General features: G+C 48.2%; 1 protein-coding gene across 1 annotated transcript in view; it reads left to right on the forward strand.

Annotated features, from left to right (window-relative positions):
* The first annotated feature begins 485 nt into the window (after nt 1–485).
* ACTN4 (actinin alpha 4) overlaps nt 486–23,191 on the forward strand; it is a 64,777-nt gene continuing 42,071 nt past the window's right edge. Inside the window, exon 1 of the mRNA XM_080908293.1 lies at nt 486–742. Within this exon, the coding sequence (XP_080764419.1) occupies nt 581–742 (162 nt within the window). The 5' untranslated portion in view covers nt 486–580. The remainder of the gene's footprint in view (nt 743–23,191) is intronic.

Below are 23,191 nucleotides of genomic sequence, written 5' to 3' on the forward strand. Positions count from 1 at the left end.
GTGTAACCTAAGCTCCAATATGTTATCAGTCTTTCAATCTTAGCGGCCTGTGAACAGAGACCCCGTGTACCATCGTGCAAGGTTTATAGCATAGAGTCTCAAAAGGGTGGGGGTGCCAAGACAGAAAACACGGTCTCGTACACAGTAGATCACCAAATAAATCTTGATTATGTCTGAATGGCTGAATGGGAGCACATTCCACACCGAAACAGGTTAAAGCCGGATGACGAGCCTCGCCTTATGAATCATTCATGACTTGGGCCCCGCCCACACGGGGGGTGACGCGCGCGTGCCCGCTAGAGAAGCGCCTGGGATCCCACGCTGGGCGGGCGGCCGGAGGTGCGTTCTGCGCCGGCGCGGAGCGCCCGGGGGGGCCGGGCTCGCTTCCCCAGGTGCGCGCGCGCGCGGGAGGGCGGCGGCGGTGGCGGCGCAGTGCGCAGGCGCGACGAGTGGACTGCGCAGGCGTCAGTCTTGGGCGGGCTGAAAGCTGCTGAAGAGACGGCCGAGTCGGAGGCTCCGGCACAGGGGCGGGAGCTGAGGCTGTAGCGGACCGGCTGGCGGGCTAGCGAAAGGCGGCGGGATGGTGGACTACCACGCGGCGAACCAGGCGTACCAGTACGGCCCGAGCAGCGGCGGCAATGGCGCGGGCGGCGGCGGAAGCATGGGCGACTACATGGCCCAGGAGGATGACTGGGACCGGGACCTGCTTTTGGACCCAGCCTGGGAGAAGCAGCAGCGCAAGGTGCGCGGCCCGTGAGCCGGGCTGGATGGCGTCCTGCGCGGGGCGGGGAGGGTTGGAGGGGGGTCCTGGGAAACAATCGGCGGGACCGGGAACGGGGTTGGAGTGCCGGAGAGGGATTACAGAGCTTAAGGAAGCAATTGGGAATCTGGAGGGGGAGGGGGAAGTGGCGGCCAGGTATGAGACTCGGGGAAACTGGGGCAAACGAGATGATGATTCGGGGGTGGGGGGGTTTGAAATGGAACCGGGTTTTAAGGCGAGATTGTAGGGTCAGAGGAAACGTTGGTAGAACCCAGGCAAGCAGTGGGATCCGGGAAGGGAAATGCTAAACCTGGATAGTATATTTGGTGGTTTGGGAATCCCAGAATGGAGGAGATGGTCTGGAGTGCAGAGAGTCTGAAGAAGAGATTGGAATTGTTGGAAGCCGTGTGTGTGTGTGTATTGCGGGGTGGTTCTAGAAGAATCAGGGAAGGTAAAGGGGCAGGCACTAAGGGAGAGGATTGTGGAATTCTGAGACAGGAAGGAGGACCAAGGAGTCTACATGGGCTTGGGGTGTGAAGTGGCTAGGTGTTAAGGTGGTCTGATGGGACTAGGGGTATGAGAAGGTAGGTGTGTTGGGCAGAAGTTAGGGGCCTAGGAACAAATGTTTGTGAAGGGGGTGAGGTTTACTGAGGGTGCCGTCCTGTTAAAAGGAAGAGGATAAGGGGCATAATTAGAATAGATGGGGAGGCCCAAAAGAGTGCTTGTGTGTGCTTTGAAGAAGGGACAGGTGGTGAAACAATTCCAGGCCCACGGGGGAATAGTTCAGCAAGAGTGAGAATAGTGGGAGACAGTAGGAGCAGGAATGGAGGATAATGGGAGGAGGTTAGTTTGGGAAAATGGAAGTCTGTTTAGAAAGGCCCTGGGTGATGCAGAGGCTGAGAAAGAAAGGGCGGTTAGTTGGGCGAGGAGGAAATGCGTGTCCTGGAAGAGTAGGGTCTTTGGATGGAGAGGGTGGGTAAAGGAATACTAAAATAGTATGTTCTGATGGTGTGGAGGCGTGTGGAGGCAGTGGTAATGGGAAGCCGCAGTATGGAGGTCAGAGTAAGAGACCAGGGGTGGTGATGTGTTGCGGGTGGTTGAGAGGGAAGCTCGGAGTGATGGGAGAGAGGGTGTGAGTATATGCAGGAAGAGTGGGTGAGAATGTAGGGGGGTGGCTCACAAGTGTGTGAAGAGGGAGGGAAATTAAAATTGAAATCAGAAGCGGTTTCATGTGTTCTGGAGGTTTGAGATTTTTCCAGATTTGTAACTTGGAAAATGGGCGCTGTGTGGCTTTTGGAGAAGAGACCCTTGCTCCGAGGGCGATCAGAAGTGTGCTTTTGGTGACTCTGCAGCCGGGATACACATGGAGTTGGGACTTTGGGAGTTGGGAGCGGGCCCCTGAGGGTGTGGGAGAGAGCCGGTTTGGTTACATTTCCCAGACGCCCCCCCCCGGGGGGGGCAGGAAATTGCTATATGGCTGGGCCCAGTCACCCAATCTGGAGGGTTGATGTGCCTGGGAAGCCTGAGGTGGGACCTGGGGTAACCTTGGCTCAGTCACGTCAGCGTCTGTGTTCTCAGTAGTCATTAACGGGGTGGAAGCAGTGGTGTAAGGATGGTGTCTTACACCTTTTTTTTTTTTTTAACCTAAAGTGGGAGTGTAAAATAGCTGAGGAGTGAATGCCTTTTGAAAGGCAAGGGAAGATCTAGTCTGGATCTCAACAATTATTTATTGCCTGAGGCCATGTGAGATTGGAAAAGGTTGAAAGTTGCCAAAAGACTTGGAAAGTTGGAAGGAAACGGGGTCACAGCACCGGCTTTGAGAATGTCTTGGATCTTTATTTTCTAATGTTTAGGGAAAGTGCCACCCCACCCCCACCCTTTTCTTTATATAATAGGAGTAGGGGCCATCCTCTCACAAATACTGATCTCTGGTGCCTCCCCCCCCCCTTTTTCCTATTGCACTCTTTAGGGGAGCTAGGGTGTGTGCTTACAAGCACACTTGGTGAGGCTGGTATGTATTCAGACCCTGGGCAGGAACCAACCAGGACTCACCAGAACCCTCATGGCTGCCTTTGTCACTTTCCCCTGCTCCTTCCTGGTTCCCTTTTTTTCCCAGCCAGGAACGGTTGAGGAACAGGGTGGCTCACAGTGTTCTCCAAAGTTGCTTCAGCGGCTCTGTAAGGCCCTTGCTCTAGTGTGTGCTTGCTTTATAACCTCCTCCAGCAAATATTTACACTTAGCTGTTCTTTAGGGGAAAAGTATTGCTTCACCTCTACACCCTGTCCTGCACAGGCTAAGATCCCTGGTGCCATGGGGGAAGGAGTTATGAAGGGAATATACCGGTCGATGCTTTTTATCCTTAACAAGAGCCCCCAACCCAACCCCCAACAGGATGGCTAGGACTTTCCTTTTTTGTTTTATTACTGGGCCTTTCCTATGTTCCAGTGCAACTTTTGTGAATGTGAATGACAGGCCTCTCCTGCCTCTCCAAGGCATGTAGATTCTCCCACCACAGGGAGAATGGAAGTCTTGTATGTACCTGTTCACACACTCTAAAATTCTGTGGCCACAACAGCTGAAGCAGGAGTTGGCTCATTACCCGAAACCCTTCACCCTGAATTCTAGGAGCCCCTATACCCAAGGTATTATCTATAAGGAGGTTATGTGACAGGTGTTTCACAGGGCAGCCTTGAACATTTCGGGAGGACAGGGGACTGGGCTCGTTTTTTAAAAATATTTCATTATTGTTGTTTTAGTCTAGGTTTATGTTCAGGTTTTCCCCGAATCTTGGACTCAGGTGATCCATGTGCCTCAGCCTCCTGAGTAGCATGGAACTAACTAAGGCCTGTAAACAAATTCTTGGAGCAATTAAGAGTCCCCGTTTCCCTTTCCTACTTTGTCCCATCCAAGTGCTAATCAGACCTGACTAACCCTTAGGATAATGTGACTGAAGACCACTCTCTTAAAGTGATTTCCAGAACATCTCCTGATCTTGTGGAAGGGTGAGAGTTACCCCCAAAGGTCACACAACAAGAGGAAATGCCTTGTTCTGAGGCTGAGTGTTCATTGGCACGCCATTGTTTGCAGACCTCAGAGTTTAGACCCTGACCTTTGGCTCAGGCTGTATTAAATGTGAGTTAATTATTTGAAAGCTCTGATAGTGTTTTGTTTTTCTGTAAAGTCATTTCTCCCCCTACCTACCGCCATTTTTCTTTGGACTGATGATGAAGGACCCAAAGTAGCCATCTGGTGTTTGCTCCATTACTCTTAACTGCTCCTCTCTAAGGAGCCAGCTAAGACTAACAGCTCCTTAGCAGCTTTCAAAATTAAATAACATACTTACAAAAAAAAAAAAAAAAGTAGTCAAACTGAGTTGTCCTCTGGAAACAAGCTAAGTATGTGAGCTGGGTGAGTATATGCTGTGTGTGCCCTCTTGGGAGAAGAGAGGAGGAAGCATCTCAGCTGCCAGGATCCTGTTCCTCCCGCCCTCCTGGAAAATGTGTGGTGTTCTCCTGGAAGCCCAGCACTCAAGATCTTGAGTCAGGCAGAGCTTGAGTTCAGGGCCTGCCAGAATGAGCAAATGCGGGGAGACCTTTATTTCAAAAAGCAAGAAAGAGAAATGAAAAGTTGCTGGAAGGGTAAGGTTTCTTCACACTTGAGAGCTGCGATCTGATTGTGACCTTGGAGTGGCATCTACTGCTCCACCTGTTCCTAGGCGGTCCAGGGTATGTGCTGGGGAGGGGGTTGCCTTTTACCTTTTAAAACACCCGCTCTGGTTCTGAGACCAGCTGGGCGGTTTCTGTGGCAGCAGGAACTGACTCATTCTCCAGTTGAATGAAAGTCATGCTAAAGGCTTTCATTTAATGGCAGCCAATTGCCTGGCCTTGTGGGGAAAGTTGGGTGAAAGTGTTAGAAGGAGAAAACCCTAAAAATAAAAAAGAATGACCCAGGAGTCGGTTTGTAATCCCAGCATTTTGTAATCTGAGGCAGGAGGATCCCCGACAGTTAGAAGCCAGTCTGGATGACCTAATCAAGGCAAGCCTGTGTTATTTAATAAGACTAGCTGAGCATGGTGGCACATGTTTGTAATATCAGCTCAACTAGAGCCAGAGCCAGGAGGATTAGAAATGAGTTCAAGGCCGGTTAAGGCTATATAGGGTCTTTACCCTGTCTTACATTTAGAAAAAGAAAAAACAAACAAACAAAAAAACCCAGCTACAGAAAGCCCACCAGGAAGTGAGGGAGAGGCTAGCAGGGCGGTCAGTTAACGATGTAGCCTCACTTCATCGCACTGCCTGGGAGCAGGGCCTACTCTTGAATTCCAAGTCTAAACCTAACAGGAAGGTACGGAGAGTTCTGCCATTTCAACACGCACTCTGCCTATGGCTGACTTTGGCCAGACAGCAGCCTCTCCGGGGTCGAGTGAGTGTGTAGTACAGGTTATCTGGCAGTGCTGTCTAGTAGATGACAGCTAGGAGGAGGGAGCCAAAAAAACATTAATTTGGGAATGCCCAAGGAATGTGAGGTTGTTGAGACGAACACTAGGTTTTGCCTAGGATTTATAGCGTGCTGGACATTATACAAGCCTTTGGCCAGATTTCTTTTTTTTAAATTGCCTTCCTGGTATCTTGAGGGGGAGAAAGTAAGCCAACAGCTGTTTGCTGTGGTCCCACTCATTCAGGTTTTCTGAATAGCCTAAATATCTAGATGCGGATCTCCCAGCCCTGTTTGCATGTTCTTGCTGAGTGTCCACCTGCTTATTCTTATTTCCTTTGCTTTCTCTGTCTCTGTTCTCAGCATTCAGCTAGCTCTCTTCCCTCAGTTTCCTTCTGTTGCCTTTATTTATGTGTTTAGTTTTACAAAATAACAAAAACACTCCTGTTACGATGTTAACGATTTTTTTCCCTCTCACTTTCTCATGGAAATAAGAGGCTAGTGATATAGCAGGTTGGCAATTCAAAGGCCAAGGTAACTGAGACACTGACCTATTAAGGAGAGATGAAAGCAGATACAAAATAAACATCTTTCCTGGACCAGTGAAAGAAGCCTTTATACTGGGTAGTTTGAGAGCTCGAGATTAGAGTCCTTTTAGTTAGGTTAGAACATCAAAGACGACTTACCAGAAAAAATAGTTAAAGTGTTGCAATGCAGGTGTCAGGATTTGTTACAAAGTATCTGGAAGTGGCAGAACAGCTCTTAACACTTAAAGAAGATTCATGAGTAACATTTTAGTCTTGTTGCCCAGATATCTAGAGTTTAATGTCATTGAATTAAAGAGAAACAACTAGTTTCAATTGTAACCTCTTTTTAGAGACAAAGTTGCCCAAACCATCTGACCCGGAGGGGCGGCAGAAAGTAGCATCTCTGTCTGTATAGATGAACAGACCAACCAGAGTACTTGGGAATTTAGCCCAGGACCAGTCTGCCTGAATTATAAAGTCCCTGAGACATTTATCTTGATGCTATATGCCTCTTAGTTGTGTGTGTGTGTGTTTTTTTTTTAATTCCTCTCCACATCCTTCTCTTGTGTACCTAGCAGACTGCCCACAGAAAGTCCTCAGTAGTTAGTTTGAGCCACAGTTACCGGGGAGTCTGGTGGCTGGTGGCCATTTTCTTAGCTATGATGTATTGAAATGTTACCTGAAAAGCTGTAGACTGACCTTACTGGGACTTGGTGTTTGCCACCTGCTGTACTTGCTCCTCTGTTCTTGTAATGACCTCTCCCAACCACCCACCCCCAACCAATAGTGAGGTGACATGCATGTGTGCATGAAGAAACTGACCCAGATAGTCTCTGCACGTAAGTCTCCTTGACTCTTCCATGCCCATGTTTATCTTAATACTTATTAAATACCTTGAAAGGTCCATTTGAGTTTTTAGGTTTTAAAAACAAATGAAAAAGTGGGCATGACTTGGCACATGCCTGTAATCCCAGTACTTGGGAGGTGGGGCAGGAGGAGAAAGAGTTGAAAGTCATTCTCAGCTACTGCTGAGCTTATGGCCAGCCTGGGCTACATAAATTTTTGAGACAGGGTCTAACTATGTAGCCTCAGGTGGGCTGGAAATTCCCAGAAATCCACCTGCCTCTGCCTCTGCCTCTGCCTCCTGAGTCTTGGGATTAAAGGTATGCACCACTATGCTTACACTAAAAGCCTTTTTTAGAAAGGGGAAATCTGTATGGTGCCTGACAGATTTGGTTTCCCTGGCCTGACATAAAAGGAAACTGTAAAAATAAATTCATGGACAACAAAAGAATGCTAAGTTTCAATGTGGTCCTTTTCCAGCCAGAGGTGCTGGCCTAAGGCCAACTCCCTTTGTTCAGAGGGTGATTTGTGGTGGTGGGTATTGAAGACCCATGTGGCAAGAGACCTCTGAAATCTCCAGGTTAACTGGTGACTGACTAGAAGGGAGTAACAGCTTTGTGGCTGGAGGCTCTGCAGAGGATCTGTAAAGGACAATAGAGAACGTCCCTGCCACACTCAACTATCTCATCTGACTCTAGAAACATGTCCGGAAGTGGGCAGCAGTGACTCACCCAGGAATATTCGGTCCCTTGAATGCCCCATGAGATTTGCTCGGGATTGGATGACACTTGATTCATCCTTGCTCAATCCCCCCTTTCCCATTTTTGTTTTCTGTTTTTCTTTTTGGGACAGTCTCTGATGTAGCTGAGGATGAACTCAGACCCTTCTTCCTGTCTCCACGTCCCTCCCTTGTGCTGGTATTTTAGGCAGGTGCCACTATGCCTAATGTATGCCATGCTGGGACGGGAACTCAGGACATGGTGCTTGTTAAGCAAGTTAGTTACTACTAAACTTCATCTGTAGGTCCCCTCCCCAATCTTCTGAGACAGGTTTATAATATGTAAACCAGGAGGGCATCTGCTTTCTGAGTGTTCGGATTACAGGTCCACATTACCACTCCCACTATATTGTAAATATAAGAGCGTGAGCTGTCACTTGCTCCACACGGTTTCTCTCCAAGGCAGTTTTCTTAGACTTCCATGCTGGAAGCCTGGGCACCGCCATGAATAAAGCATACTGCTTTCCTGTCTGAGAGGAAAACTGGTGCTCTCCTGTGGACTTAGCAAAATGTTTTTCTTCTGAATATCGGAGCAGAACAGATTCTTTGTCTGGTAGTGGAGCCATGGACACGGGGCAGCAGTAGTTGGAAGTGGCTGTTACTGCCCTGAGGAACATTGTGAAGTCAGCTTGGGAAATATCCTTGTGATGGTGTCCCAGTGACTGACTGGGGTGCTGGAATGCCAGCAGCACAATGGCATTTGTGTCTGCTGCGGAAGAAAGAAAGGCGGCACTGTGGTTTGTCTTATCCTTTTTCAACTTTTTCCCTCAAAGGTGTGGGGCTGAATGATGTCTGTCACTGGCTTTCTAGTGGGTTTTCTGATAGTGGGTGGATTGTAGGCAGCCCGTCTTACTGCTTCTCCCAAGTCCCACGTACTCAGAGGGCAGAGTTTTTCTAGAAAATTTCTCTAGTGCAGGGTTTTTTTGTTTTTTGTTTTTTTAAGATTTGTTTATTTTATATAATAGCTGTCTTTAGACACACCAGAAGAGGGCATCAGATCCCATCACAGATGGTTGTGAGCCACCATGTGGTTGCTGGGAATTGAACTCAGTACCTCTGGAGGAGTAGCCAATGCTCTTAACTGCTGAGTTGTCTCCAGCCCCTCTAGAGTGCAGATTTAAGAATGTCTCTTTAACAGTGCTCCAGACTGAGGGGCAGCAGCAAGTAAAATGTCGTGTCCCCCATTCCCCATCAAAGTAGAGGAAACTAGTTTGAGGTTAGACAACATCGTGGAAGGAAGCTTGCATATGATTCAGCATGGGTGGGGGGACAACGAAAGGATGACAGGACGGGGTTGCTTGAGGGAGTGTCTCTGGCAGGAAGAGGAGTTGTGGGTCTGTTCAGGTATCAGAATGACAGGCCTTTGATCACTAAAGGCTAAGGCAGTCCTGGAAACTGTCTTCAGTCAGTGTCATCAGTCAGGGCTTGCGCTCTGTCTGTCTGTCTGTCTGTCTGTCTGTCTGTCTCTCTCTCTCTCTCTCTGTCTCTCTCTCTCTCTCTGTGTGTGTGTGTGTGTGTGTGTGTGTGTGTGTGTGTAGATTAGCACATTAGCACTCTTGTCTGACTCTCTAGTGTGAATAGAAGGTATTTAGTTGCTCTCACCATGGCAACCCAGCATGCTTACTATGTGGGGAAACGTTGCACCCAGCCCAGGGGCCCCTGGGCAGAAAAGATGCTGCCAGGTGGTCTTGCAGGAAATGCCCACGTCTTACACAGTGGCCATGCCCAGAAGGATATGAGTGGCTCCGTTCCTTGACAAGAGTTGAACCAGCCTACTGTATTGATAAGGGATATATGCATAGCAGCAGCTGGTGGCTTTGTGGCCACTCTAGGGTCTTTTTCTCTTAGGCTTTTAGAGTTGGAATTTCAGCTATGTGGCCTTTTGTTGTCTCAGGGCTGGGGGTTGAACCGAGGACCTCACGTGTGTTAAGGGACAGCTTTACCCCTAAGTCACTAACTGCCCCTCTATGTGTCTTTATCTTTTGCTGTTTTTACAAACACAAATTAAAAATTCTAAAGTTCTCATCAGACCCCAAGAGCAAATAAAGAGCACTATTAAAAAAATTCCACATCTTTCCAGCTCTGAGACACCCCCGTCCTTTCCTCTAAGACACATGGCTCATTAAACTCCTGATGGAGCTAAAATACTCTGAGAAACGTGGCCCTGGCTGTTGCCGACATGGCTTGCTTTGGGAAAGGCTGGGTTTTCTTTGTTCTTTTTTTTCCCCCTCTTTCTTTTCTTTTTTTAACTTTAAGACTTAACATAATCTTCTAGTTTGGGCCTATGAAGTAAACCCTGTTTCAAAATTGAAAATGTCTGGAAGCAGTGACTTGCTGGGCTGGTTCAAGGGCAGTCTGATGAATTGGCCCTTCTTGCAGGCTGTCTGTGAACCAGTCATGATTCAGATTTTCAAGTCCTGGAAGGTGTCCAGACAGTAAACATCATCACGGTTGTGAGGCAGTTCCTTTTTTTTTTTTTTTTTTTTTTTTTGGATCATTTGAGCTGTGCTGCCAAGACTGTGGTAGATTTGACTTTCTGTAAAACAGAACGGCCTGTATGAAGATGTCTTTTTCAGAGATGTTGGCTTTAGTCATGCAGTCCTATGGTTCCTGGTGGGGTGGTCAGGAAATACCTACACCAGTGAGGGGAGGGCCTTCTTAGTCACTTTTCCCCTTCCTCCCTTTTCAGACAGGGTCTCACTGTGTAGTCCTAGCTAGCTTGGAACTCACTATGTGGACCAAGGCTGACAAAGAACTTGGATCTGTCTGCCCCTTCTTTTCAAGTGTTTGGGTTTAAAGGTGTGTGGAGACACACTCTCTCCCCTTCCCTCTCCCCCAAACACACCTGCCTTGGTAACTTTTTTAAACTTTTTTTTTTATACTGGAGATTAGATCGAGGGCCTTGTGGATGTTCTGCAGACTACCACTGTGTTCCATCCTTAGCATGTCAGCCTCTCCTGAGAAAGGCTAGTACAAAACCCTGACTGCTCAGTTACCGTGTGGTAAGGCTGGCCGCTCATACTTGGAAATCCTTCTGTCTCAGCTGGTGTTACAGACCAGCGTGCCCAGCCTTTATAACTCAGTGATGGGGTCAACTGATGGAAGAAAACCCAGTGCACTGAGAACTCTGAACACTTTCTGGATTCCTAGTTAATGGTCCTTGGCCCCAAACTGGGGAAGGTGTGGAAGGGACACTTAGTTTCTACTGTGACACAGGAGTAGCCCAAGACTCAATGGGAGTAAGCTCTGACCATAAAGATAGAAAACTCACAGGCCACTAATTCCCTGAGAAGCTACCGTAGACTTGAGAAAATTCTGAGCCTTTTGATAAACAAGCCCAAGGCAACCCTCGCCAAATACGGCCTGCTCGAAGACTGTAGGGTTAGTTTAGGAGACAACTTTTCTTGCCTAAAAATAAATTTCTGTTCCTATCAAACATTCCAAGCATAATTGGAAAATGAGATTTCTGAGGAGTGGCAGTTCAGGGTCTAATGGGTTCAATTTTGTCAAGAGTCCAGGGCCTCTGGGGACTTTTTTGGGATTGGTGTGTGACCACTAAGGAAGTTGGAGGACCAAAAAGTGCAGGCCTTCTTTTATCTCATTCTGTGTTTTCGGTTGCCTTGGAGGTTGGTGGGGAGGGTGACGCTACACATGTAAGGTAGGGCCTGGGGAGATGGTTCAGTGAGCAATGTGTAAGGACCTGGTTTAGGGTTCCCAGCACACATGTAAAAGCCAGGCATAACAACATATGTCTGGAACCACAAGGTACATGTGCGCAGGGAGACTGACAGATTTGGAGGGCTTGCTGGCTAGTCAGTGTAGTCAGAGCAGCTTCCAGCTTCAGCAAGAGACCCTGTCTTAAAACTAAGACTAGAGATGTAGCCTTGTTTAAGAGCCTGTACTTCTTGTAGACGACCAGAGGTTGGGTCCCAGTGTTCACTAGTTTAAAATGGCCTATAACTCCAGTTCCAGGAAATTCAACACCCTCTGCTGGCCTCCCGGCACTCAGGTACATGAGGTATACACACACACACACACACCCCAGAAAAACAGAGAAGCAATTGGGGAAGACATGACAATGTCAGCCTCTGGCTTCTACATGTGCCTGTACAGGTTAGTGTGGACACACACAGTAGACACCATAATTTCAGGTTGGATTGTGTGCTATAAACTAATGGTGGCTAGCATTTTAGTATATTGTGGACAGTCAGCACGTAATCCTCTGAGGTAGATTTTATCCTCACAGGACACATGCAGCAATGGTACCATGGACTGGGTTGAATAACACATCCTTAATCCAGGCACTGAGGAGTTTGAGACAGAAGGATCATAAATTCACGTGAGCCTAGACTAAAAGAGACCGTCTCAAAAAGGAAATGAAAATGGTTGTGTTTAGCTCAAATAATCAATGTAGCAATGAGGTAAACTGATACAGCCAGAGTGGAGCGAAGGTTTGGCTCTGGTTTATGCTCATTGCTAAGCTCTACCATAGCCTGGAGATTGGGACTGGCTCTGGAGCTGGAAGGAAGGTCTGTGAAGGAGGTGGTTTAGCTGTTCCTTACAGTGGAGGAAGGTCAGGGTGCCAGAGTCCACTTGGCACAGCAGCCTCAGAGCTCTGTCTCCTGAAGTGCTGATAAGGTGGTGAGGAACCTGAGCATTGCAGCCTTTTCCTCCTGGGCTCCTTGGACAAGCCAAACCAGAACTGACTTCTAAAGTGGGAACCCCCAAACGGCACTCCAGTAAAGCAAACAAAGGCTTCAATTATCTCTGGTCGCTGCAGTAGGCACCTGCGTTTGATCAAAGCCTGGGTGACTGCAGCCTGGGGTTTTACAGCACAGTGTGTGCTCGTGATTTGCAGTGTGACTGCACCTGACGTCTACCACAGGACAGGTCCAACCCCTCCCATCCCAGGCTCCATCAAGACCACAAAGTGTCTTAAAGCCTTACAGTGTTCAATGCCCCTTTGGAGCCTGAAGCCTGTATGTTGTTCCTCCTGTTGGCTTTTGAGACGGGGTCTCACTGTGTCACCCACTCTCACCTTTGCCTCTCAACTGCTAGGAATCAGGCAGGCACTTGTCACCATGCCCTGTCAGAAGTCTGGTTGTTTTTTTATTTTTTGGTTTTTCATGACAGGGTTTCTCTGTAGGATAGCCCTGGCTGTCCTGGACCTAGCTTCCCGCCCTGTGGATTCTGGGGATCGCTTTGCTTTCCCCATCTTGCAAGTCTGTAGAGCCCCAGTTTTAACAGCTCTTCTAGGCCCTCTCCTCTGTAGTAACCCTCTCCCGCCCACTCTGCTGTGCCTCTTCCTGTTTGCTCTGGTTAGGAGGGTCTAGGGCTCCTCTAGTTCAAGAAGGAGGTGAGTTTTCAGGTGATTACATCTCAGCATTTTTGCTTTTTGTATCCTGTTGGAAGCTAGTGCAGGACAGGACAATGCAGTCTCATTGGGCCCATGGCTCCGGATTTGAAGACACAGCTCGTCAGACTAGTTGTGTGGCTTTTACTCCCTGGAGGGAGGAGCAGAGAGACAGAGCCAGGGCTCTCGGTGAACATTCTTGCCTTTGTGCACACTGCATCAGAGGGTAGGTTCCTGCATACTGTGGGCATGGGCTTGGATTCACCCTGCCCTCCAGAGACCCTGTAGCAGACATCCCTGTCAGCAGAAGGTAAAGGAGCAGTAGAGGCCGCTCTGTCTTAGTGGCCCAGACAGCTGGGTGCCTCAGTCAGAAAGAAAATGGTGCGGTGTTTGCTGTTGGCAGAGGACCCATGTGACTTATTAAATCTTTCAGTAGCTGTATGGCAGGGTAGGGGAGAGAGGGAGAGAGAACACACCTTCATCCCTTCTAGTGTGAAAACAAATGTCCTCTTGGTGAAGTTGACTCAGTGTACACAAAGGTGCAGTGAAGGGCAAGCGTGCCAGAGTCTGTTGTGTGCTCTCTTCATGCAGGCTGCAGCTAGTTTCTGTGGTGGGTGCTTTATTATACACTGAGCCTGCTCCAGGTTACTGCTGTAGATAGAAAATTCTATTTTTTTGGGATGTGTCAAAGCTGCGTTTCCATTAAACTGTAGAGTGGAGGAAGGTCTCTTGAAAGTGGTCACTTAGGTGGCAAAATGAGGGGCCACTGGCTACAGAGTAGGTTTGCATTTTATAGCCAACCAGCTTCTTGTGTAACTTGAGTTGGGGCTCCATGGGCCCTGGAGTCTAGTACTCAGGTAGAAACATGACCGCCAGGGCTGAACAACAGCCCTCGCCGGGCCTCTCTGCTGAGTGGAGCTCCATGCAGAGTCTTTGGGGTATGAGAGAAACCGGAGACCCAGCCCATACTCTCGGAGCTCACAGCGTATCTGGGTAGAAAGTAAAGCTACATGAGACCTTAGAAGGCCACTAAACTGCACACCGTCAAGTCCACAGTACTCTAGCTGTGTCGCGGGAGAAGAAAGGGGTGACGGAGGACAGGTGGGGTCAGCCATGGAAGTTTTCATAAAAGAGGTGAGTGTGTGTATACCAGAGCTTTGGGCAAGTTTTGGGGGTGAAGTTGGAGGAAGGTCCTACATATATAGCTGCTTCTTTCAAATAGTGCTTCTCCTGGTGAGTATTGTCACTGTGGGACCTCCACGTGGTAGAGGCCTTTCTTGCTTTATTTAGCTTGGCTGTGTTTAGAGCCCTCTGAGTGACAGGACCTTAGCCTCTGAATTCAAGTCTATGTGGGGTCTTCTTTTTTACAGGTAGGATGTTGTAAGTGGCCAAACCCGGGTAGGAATCTGCTCTGGCTGCCTTTGGTTTTTAGACAGCTAGCCTAACTGTACTCTAGAACTCACTCTGTAGCTGGGGCTGGCGTCAGACTTCAGTAGTCATCCTTCACAGGGTTCAGCAGAGCTGAATAAGTTAATGAACGCCTGGATCCCTGTGCTTAGGAGGACTGGGAATATTAGAAGTTCAAGGTCATCCTGAGCTTCCTAGTGGACTAAATGAGACACTCTCAAATTCAAACAAGAAGCTGGGTGTGCTGGATCTCTGAGTTCATGACCAGCCCACCCTCTGAGTGAGCTCCAGGACAGTAGGACAGACAGAGAGGACCTGTCTCAAAAACAAACATAAATAATAGGGACACATCTTTTGTATGTCCAGTAGTGTCTCCACGTCCTGTGCAAGGCTGCACACTGCCTCTTGGTGCAGACTGCCACTCAACCCTAGTTACTGCCTTCCGTCTGATGATCTCAAAGATCAGTGCAGCTTCCTCTGGCGGGCTGGCCTGCGGAGCACTCTGTAGTTGATGTATTGCCCCTGCAGTGCCCAGAAATAGAGCTGGCTTAAGGAACCTAGGAGATCCCATTCCCAGGAATCAGTTGACTGAGTGTTTGCTGGTTTGTTTTTAAATGCCTTCCTTATTCAGTTGCTCATGGCCAACTGTGTGACTCAGACACTGTAGTGCCCTTGATGAGCTTCATAAACTGACATCTTTGGGCAGTGTTCTGGCCTCTGTAAGATAAGGCTAGCGTCACTAGCTGAGCCTTTGTCCAAGTGGCATCTTCCCATGCAGATGATGCATGAAGCTCATACTTCAGCTCCACTCACGCAGAAAGGGCTGCACTTACCTGGTAGTGCTTTGTCTCCTCCTCTTCCTCCACCTGGGATTAGTAGGTTTGTTGTGGGCGATCCAGTAGGGGTGGGGATGGTGGTGCATGTTACCTGCTTTGAGGTAGTCACTGTGGCCTGGTGCCATTAGGTCCAGAGGGTGGAGAAACATAACCAGTTTCTGTTTCCTTTTCTACATATTCAGGCATCTAGTTAAAGCCGCTTGACAGTCTTTATGGGGTACCCTTTCTCCCTTTCATGAAAGGCAGAGAAGTTAGAAAGGCCACTGTTGTATCAAATGGGGACCTGAGATTCATGCTTGTGCTTGGGGAATGTATTGTTTAACCCCTATTTTGAAAAGAAGTTCCTGGGATATAAGTTGCAAAATATTTTTGCATGAACCAGGTGTGGTAGCATATGCCTGTAATCCCAGCACTTGTGAGGCAGAGGCAGGGATTTCCCCAGTTCAGTGCTAGCCTGTGTTACATATGAACATATTATACACACATGTGTACATATGTACCCAAGAAGAAAGTATTTATTAATTTGACCCAGGCTTCTATGGGGAGGGATGCTTGCTGGGCAAGTGAGTTGGTTGTTCACCCTTAGTTTCTCACTAGACACCAGCCCAGATGGTACTTCACCCCAGTGTTTGCACCCTGGGAGGCAGCGTTACTGTGAATCCCTCTGATACCCCTGTCCGCTATCCTTTCGTCAAGTAGAAAGCAGTGAAATATGTGGGTGGGAGGGGGTGCTTCAGAGCTGTTTTGGGGAGAAATTAGAGCTGGACAACACATCCACTCTTGCTTTTCTGCTATTTGCTCTTGGGCAGGGATCAGGGGTTAAGTTTCAGTGTTGTATTGGAAAGGGCATCTCTTTATTTCACAGGCGATTCTGAGCATTAACCAGGACAAACAGTGATCCAGAAGCCGGTTGTAAGCACTCCATCTTGGATCCAGGCAGTGTTTGCTGTTTGGTTTCCTCTTCAAAGGGGTTGAAAGGGCTCTTGAAATGGGCAGCACAGTAGAAAATCCAGCATCACCCCCTTTTCTTTAGTTCCCCCCCCTGGGAGCTCTAGAGCCTAAACCCTGCCTGTGACTTGAAGTGAGCACCCTCTATCAAGTGGTGACACACACACTGGGTTGCAGGTGGCACAGCCTAACCCTCTGAGTCCATCTGGGCCTTATTATCCGGGATGTGGCTTCTTGTTTCAGAGTTGAGTCCTGAACAGTTGTGTCTGGATGAGCTACAGACAGTATCAGCAAGACTTCTCCATGACCAGTGCAACAGTTTGCCAAGTTTGCTGTCAACTGAGAGTCTTTTCCCCAGGTTTTCCTCCAGTCCCCTTTCTTCAAAGCAAAAAAAAAAAGCCTATGACCTCATGTTAGAAGCAACCCCCCTCCATGATCACTTGCAATCAGGAGCCATTTTTTTCTAAGGGATGTAGAAGCAGGAAAGTTTCCTACTGATAACCCCCAAGTAACTGCCCTGAAAGACTGTCACACAGGGCCACAAGGTACACTGGAGCTTATACTCAAATGTCAACCCTGAGCAAGGGGCTCCAGGGGGCTTAGCAGAACTCTGCCCCCCCCCCCAATTCTCATGCCTGCTGCTCATCTCACTCCTTCCCAACCCCCCTTCCAGGGGTCACTTCCTGATGCCATTCCTTGACTTAGCCCCTATCCCCCCCAAAGCAATCAAATCCACATCCTAATAAGGCAAAAGAATGAGGAGAATGTCCGCCTCCCAGCCTCTCCCCTAACAGGGCGCAGGCCCACAGCAAATTTGGAAAATGTTACAGCAGAGTGACAACTGACTGGGGTGGGGGTGGGGGGTGGCTGTACAGGCACAGCCACTCTCTGGAGCTCCTATTGTTGGCAGCAGGCTGGACCCTGAGGGAGGGCCACCCGGCTCGAACTTTCCAAATCAGGCTATTGACACTCCTCTAGCACGAAAAAAAGTATGTGGAAAGTAGCAGCCTGAGTCAGCCGTACCTTTGGTGTGGGGTTTACACATCAGAACAGTAAGCACAGAGTCAGCGGGAGCAAGCATGGGAACCGTGCAGATCCAAACACTGGCCCCTGAGTGGTGTTCTTACCCTCTACTGTGCCAGGGTTAAATTATCTTCAGTGTTAGAGTGGGGCCCCTCAGAAATCTGTCACCTCGCCTGCATCATTATCCCAGGCAAGTCAAACCCTCCTGAAGTCCTACCCATTTTGGACTAAGGAGAGGGAAGACCAATCCTCTCTGTGAGGGGCTCTCTGACCAGAGCAGCTTGTTTTGGAAGGTCAAGCTTCCTAATTAACCTGAACTGGGGTTGGGGGGAGGAGAGGAAAGAACCAGCATAGGGATGTGCCAGCTCTTTTCACATTGCTAATTACAGCAAGCATGAGGTCATCCGTAAATAGATCTAATTCTTTAGCTTGTAATTAAGGTGCTCATTAAAAGTACAGGCAAATTGTGTGTGTGTGTGTGTGTGTGTGTGTGTGTGTGTGTGTGTGTGTGTGTGTGTAAGTAAAAGAAAAACACAAAAAGTCTTTGTTTTGCCCTGACAGGATGGCTCAGATCAGGCAAGGGACTGAAGCACGGGGCTGGTTTCCTGTCTTTGGAGCCTTTGCAGGAAACTCAGTGTGAACAATATTTATGACCCTTGCCAAGGACCCAAAACCTAGATGATGTCATTGTTCTAGATCTATAGTTCTCAACCAGTGGGTCTCAATCCCTCTGTGTGTGTGTGGGGGGGGTGTCCAACTGCCTTTCACAGGAGATACCCATCCACATTATGATTCACAACAGCAAATTTACAGTTGTGAAGTAGCAGCAAAGTAATTTTATGTTTGGGAGTCACCACAGCACAAACTGTAGAGTTCAAAGCATTGGGAGGCTTAGAGCCATGGCTGTAGTTGACACCACCAAACATCTGGCCGGGGGGGGGGGGGGTGCTATGTGCGTGTGTTGTGGGGAGAGGGGGAAGGGTGGGAATATCTATCTGTCAGTCCTTTTTTTTTTTTTTTTTTAAGATTTATTTATTTTATGTGAGTGCACTATCTTCAGGCACACCAGAAGAGGACATCAGATCCCATTACAGATGGTTGTGAGCCACCATGTGGATTCTAGGGATTAAACTCAGGGACCTCTGGAAGAGCTGTCAGTGCTCTTAACTGCTGAGCCATCTCTTCAGCCCAGTCTTTTCTTTTTTAAGCACATCAAATGGAAGAGAACTGTAAGAGGGTCTTAAATTAGCATGGTGAGGCACATCTTTAATCCCAATATAGGAGGCAGAGGCGGGTAGATCTCTTTGAGTTTGAGACTAGCCTAGTCTACAAAGTAGGTTCCAGTACAGCCAGGGCTACACAGAGAAACCATGTCAACATCCCCCAAAAGAAAGGAAAGAAGGACGACTTCCCCCCCCCCAAAAGTGTGTTTTAGATTCAGTTTTTCTAATTAAAGAAAAAGAAAAACCCAAAACACTGTTACTAGTCTTTCTCCTCAGAATGCTGTGTTTCCAGAGACAGCCCTCTCTTGGGGTGCTTTGTGAACTGGCAGTTCTGCTGGCGGAGTAAGAGGTAGCTTCTCCCTCCTGCATCAGGAAGGATGGAACCCGGCACAAAACTAGATTGATACATCCGCTTCTTCCGCAGAAAGCATTTCAGTGCCAGTGAGTTGGCATCCTTACTTTGTTAATCTTCCATGCGCCTGCAGGAGCCGTCTGGATTGTCTCTGAGCGTCTTGTCATTTTCTCCCTGACTGGAAGTCTAACAGAGGGACAGACACAGCCTTGAAGTGAAAGCAACAAACGTAAACTCAGAGCAGCCTGTGTCAGGACACTAGTGCAGCACAGGCAAGCCCGCTATTTATGTAGAAGATCAGGGAAGTGCCTGAGCCTTGGAATTCCAGACAAACCACAGGCAGTCACCCAGGTGGGGCTATAATGTGGTGTCTCCTTTCATGCTTTGCATAGTCTTCTTTCTGGATGGAGCTGGGCCTCTAAAGTGAATGCAGGTTCCGGATACAGTTGGTATGCTCCTCCTAACAGACAGCCTTAGAAGGAAGTGTGAGGATTAAAGCCATGGAAGTTTCCTGTGGTTCATATCCTCTCTGTGGGGTGTGTGTGTGTGTGTGTGTGTGTGTGTGTCTCCCCAGCAGGGAAGAGTTGGCAGTTAGCTTGAAACAGGAGGTTGGGGAAGGCCATTACAGCCAAGACTCAGCCTTTGATGCATGGAAACATAGGGCTTCTCTAATCTATGTGAAAATAGTTGTTCTCTCTTAACACAAGTTGAAAGGGACACTAGATAAGGGACAAGTTGGAAGGGACCGAGCCAAGATGTCTGGTGTTTGTACCATTTTTCTAAGCACATGTTTCTTTTTGTGCCCTATCCCAGCCTCTCTAAGCACAGGTTTCTTTTTGTGCCCTACCCCAGCCTCTGAGTCCCACTATGTGAACAGGGTGCTTGGACTATCTCTTGCATCCCTGAGGAAATGCAGTGTTTGAGACACACTTCTGGGCCCCTAGTCTGTAGAAGGTGGGAGCATAATGTCATAGAAGTCAAAGGAGACTAGAGGCTGAGCCCAGGCTACTCCACCCTCAGTCCCTTATCAAAGGCAGAACAGGTGTGTTTCCATCTTGGATCTGGTCATTCAGTTGGGAGGCCTCTCCTTTGGGGTACTCTTGTGGGAATAGATGTGCATTCTTGGGGGGGATGAGGGACTGTGGTCCTGGATTATATTAGGATATAATGGTGACCCACCCCACAAAAAGGTGGAATGGCTTTTGCATCTCCAGGTAACTCTCACTGATTGCTGCCAGGTGAGACTAGGTCCTGGGATGTCATTTTCCAAGAAGCTAGAGTTCTAGTTTATAGGACAGTTTATCTATCTATCTATCTATCTATCTATCTATCTATCTATCTATCTATCTATCTATCTATCTATCTCTTTCTCTGCAGCTTTGGCTGTTCTGGAGCTCAGTCTATAGACTAGGCTGACCTTGAACTCAGAGATCTGCCTTCCTCTGCCTATGATTAAATAATAACTTTTAAAAGTAATGTTGAGATGAAAGGTGTGTGTCCCCCACTGCTGTCATAATTCAAGTCTTAACCCAAATACTGAAACCCACAGTAGCTTTCTGTAGACTGCTTACCACGATGCCTGCCACATGCTTTATACACTTGGCCCTGTTGCCACCTTTCCTTTGAACTGCTGTTTCAGAATCCTCTTATCGGAGGGAAAGAATCCATTCCTTGTCTTCCTTAGTGGCTGGCCTGTTAAAAAAAGGTGAGGGCAGAAATGCCCAGCGTTACGCTGGTGTGGACTCAGTTCATTACCTCAGGTAATTGATGTGGCTTCTCAAGAATGTGTATGCTTCTCTCATACAAACACATCTTCCTAGGCTCTGACCCTGTGGGAAGTATTCTCGTTTGCTTGTCCAGAGGGCCTGAGATACGTGCACGTGTACACACATATGCACGTGTACACACACATAAGCAGCTGTTTGCACCCACAGTAGCCTGGAGAGCAGGCTTCACACAGCCTGCCAGAATCCACACAGAAATGACATGGGCAAGAATACTTGTTTAGGATTGACCCTTTAGTTTTGACCCGGAAGATGTTTACAGTACGTTTGGGAAGCCCTGGGTTGAAGAAACACTGTAGCGCCATGCTTCCTACTGTTGAGTTGATAAGCCTCTGGAAAGCAGGATATAGTAGGCACTCAGATGGTTGACTCTTGATGAAGAATGGACATGAACCCTAAGAAATAGGTTTTTTTCTAAGCTCTTAATTGAATCCTGTGCTAATTCTGTTATTGGCCCCCACTGTCTTCATCAAACTTTGTCCAAGCTGCCTGAGAAAAGCCAGGAAATGTCTCCACCAAGGCAAAGCCCTCAACTTTTGACTTTTTTTGGGCTCTGTTGCTTTTGAGCGGGTGAGTATTTCCTGATTCGATTGTTTTCTCAGGCTGGCCTTGAGTCCTTAAATGTTCCTTGTGTGCCTAGAAATAGCCAGGGGGGGAAAATGGTTTCAATGCTTTTCGTTGCTCACCACTTCCGTGTGCACGGAAACTGCCTAGGGAGAGGACTGTGCATCCAGAAAAGGGTCTGGACACAGGGACTTCATCAGCTACTGGCCTGCCAGAGACTCTTACAAAGAGGGGACCAATGCGGAGGGGCTTCTTTAGTGGTCTTTGATGCCAGCCGTGTGGATTACATAGCAGTATTATGTGAGGTTTTAGAGAGGTTTGTATTTGTTTTGACAAGAGTCTCAATTTAATACCCCTCACTGGCCTGGAACTTGCTGTGTAGACCAGGCTGGATTCAGGTTTTAGATCATCCTGCCTTAGCTGGGTGCCAGGGTTCTAGATGTACACTCACCACACCCAGTTTTATAAGGGCTTGTACCCTCCCCCAGTGTATCCTTTTGGTAAATTTAGAATGAATGGAGAAAGGATAGCAGTGACCTGGAGAAGGGTGGGAGAAACCATCTTATCAGCCTCGATTTCTTGTTGTTTTGTTTGTTAAAGTGGTGGGAATATATTAGGCCTCCTGTCCTTGTGGAGCTGACAGTGCAACCCAGCACACAACTTTCAGGTAATGTAGTCTTCTAAGGTATGCTCTTTCTAAGGCGAAGTGAGGCTGGGAAGGCGGGTGAGAGGTAAGAAATAGGCCACATGTCTAGGGGCAAGATGGATAGAACACCCAGAACCAGGCCCTCGTGAGGGTCTTGGATTTTGGTCTAAATATGACCCAAAAAAATTGTTCTCAAACATTTTAGGCACAGAGCACACAGCGTCGTAAAGACCAGAACCAGCCCTACCCTTGGGAGGCTCCCAGGCAAGAGGGACATCTCAAAAACTGTGTTTGATGCTGGTATAGATGGCACACCAGCTCATAAAAGTTTCCTTCAGTTTAGCCTCTCATGCACTCAGTACATACATACAACCTGGGGAGAAGGGGGCCTGGCTTGCCTCAGGCCACCTAGCCTGTGAATAGCAGATCTGAGAACCAAATTGGGCTTTCCCCCTTTTTGGCTATTCCAGAAGGATGGAGCATTTGGTCTCTTGGTGAAGCTTGGGATTCAGGCACCTCATGACATCACATCCAGAGGGTGGGGTGTGGTGAGGAGAGAGCTGGCGAATCTGGTTTCATAGCTCACTTCATGGTTCCCTGGACCCTTAGGTAGGAGAGAGGCATTTGGCTAAAGTTTGTGCTGGGAATTAAGTGGTGGGAAGTAGAGTTGATCGAGGCCTTCTGAAGTCGGCTGGCTATATATGGCTTGTCTCAAGGAGCAGGTGACGACTGTAGTGGGAGTTGTTTTCTGTGCTGCTAGTGGGAGGTGCCCAGTAACATTCCTTTGTAGACAAGCACAAACTAGATGGCTTTGAAATTGAAGGTTTGAAACCAGCCAAAGAATTAATCCTGGTCTGAGATTTGCTCGATGAGAGTGCAGCCAACCTAGATTGGGTGTGGTTTTCTTGACTGTTGCTTTTTAATAAGCCCAGAAATAACTCTGGAGAAGGAGGATCTGTGTGAGCATCTCCATGCGTTCTTGAGAGCTGGCCTGGGAGCCTTCAGCTATCTGAAGGGCTCAAGTCCATGTTGTAACACAGGCACTTTGGCTAATGAGGTGTCGGGCAGAGGTTTCCTGGTGAAGGTTCAGCCGAGTGAGCCCAGTGAGAGCACCACATTGCACCCTCGCCTAGAGTCCTGACCACAGGGGCCATACACTTGTGAGCCTTGCTGTTGGGCCTCTTTACTTGGACCCATGTGGTCAGGAATATAGGCTACAAGCTGGAGTGATTTAAGGCAAAGAAACCTCAGTTTTCTTATTTACAAAATCATGGCGATGATTCTCCACCCCAGAGTGCTCAGGATTCAGAGAGATGGCATCTATGTGGGGTTTGAGAAGGGGGGACTTTGAAGAGAGATCCATGGTGTCACATTGGAAGCCAGCTCTTTCTGAAATACTGAGCTACAGTCAGTCCAGCTGCATGGTAAGCATGTCTTCCTCAGCCACCTCAGAGGTGATAGTGAAAGAAGCTGAATAGAGGCAGGGGAGGACAGGAGGCTGGGTAGCAGTCAGTGGCCCCTGAGCTAGCTCACACATCTCCCTAAGAATATGCTGAGCTAGCATGCATCATGCAGAATGCTACGTGTATGTAGCCTGTGGGCCAGATATTAGAAGGTACACAGGCAGCTTTGCTTTACCATATCAAAGCCAAAGTTGTAGCTTTTCATCCTAGGAAGTCCTAAGGGGCCCATCAGTTCTTAAACAGCTTCTCT

Source organism: Micromys minutus (assembly GCF_963924665.1).
Source record: "Micromys minutus genome assembly, chromosome: 32".
NCBI lineage: Eukaryota > Metazoa > Chordata > Mammalia > Rodentia > Muridae > Micromys > Micromys minutus.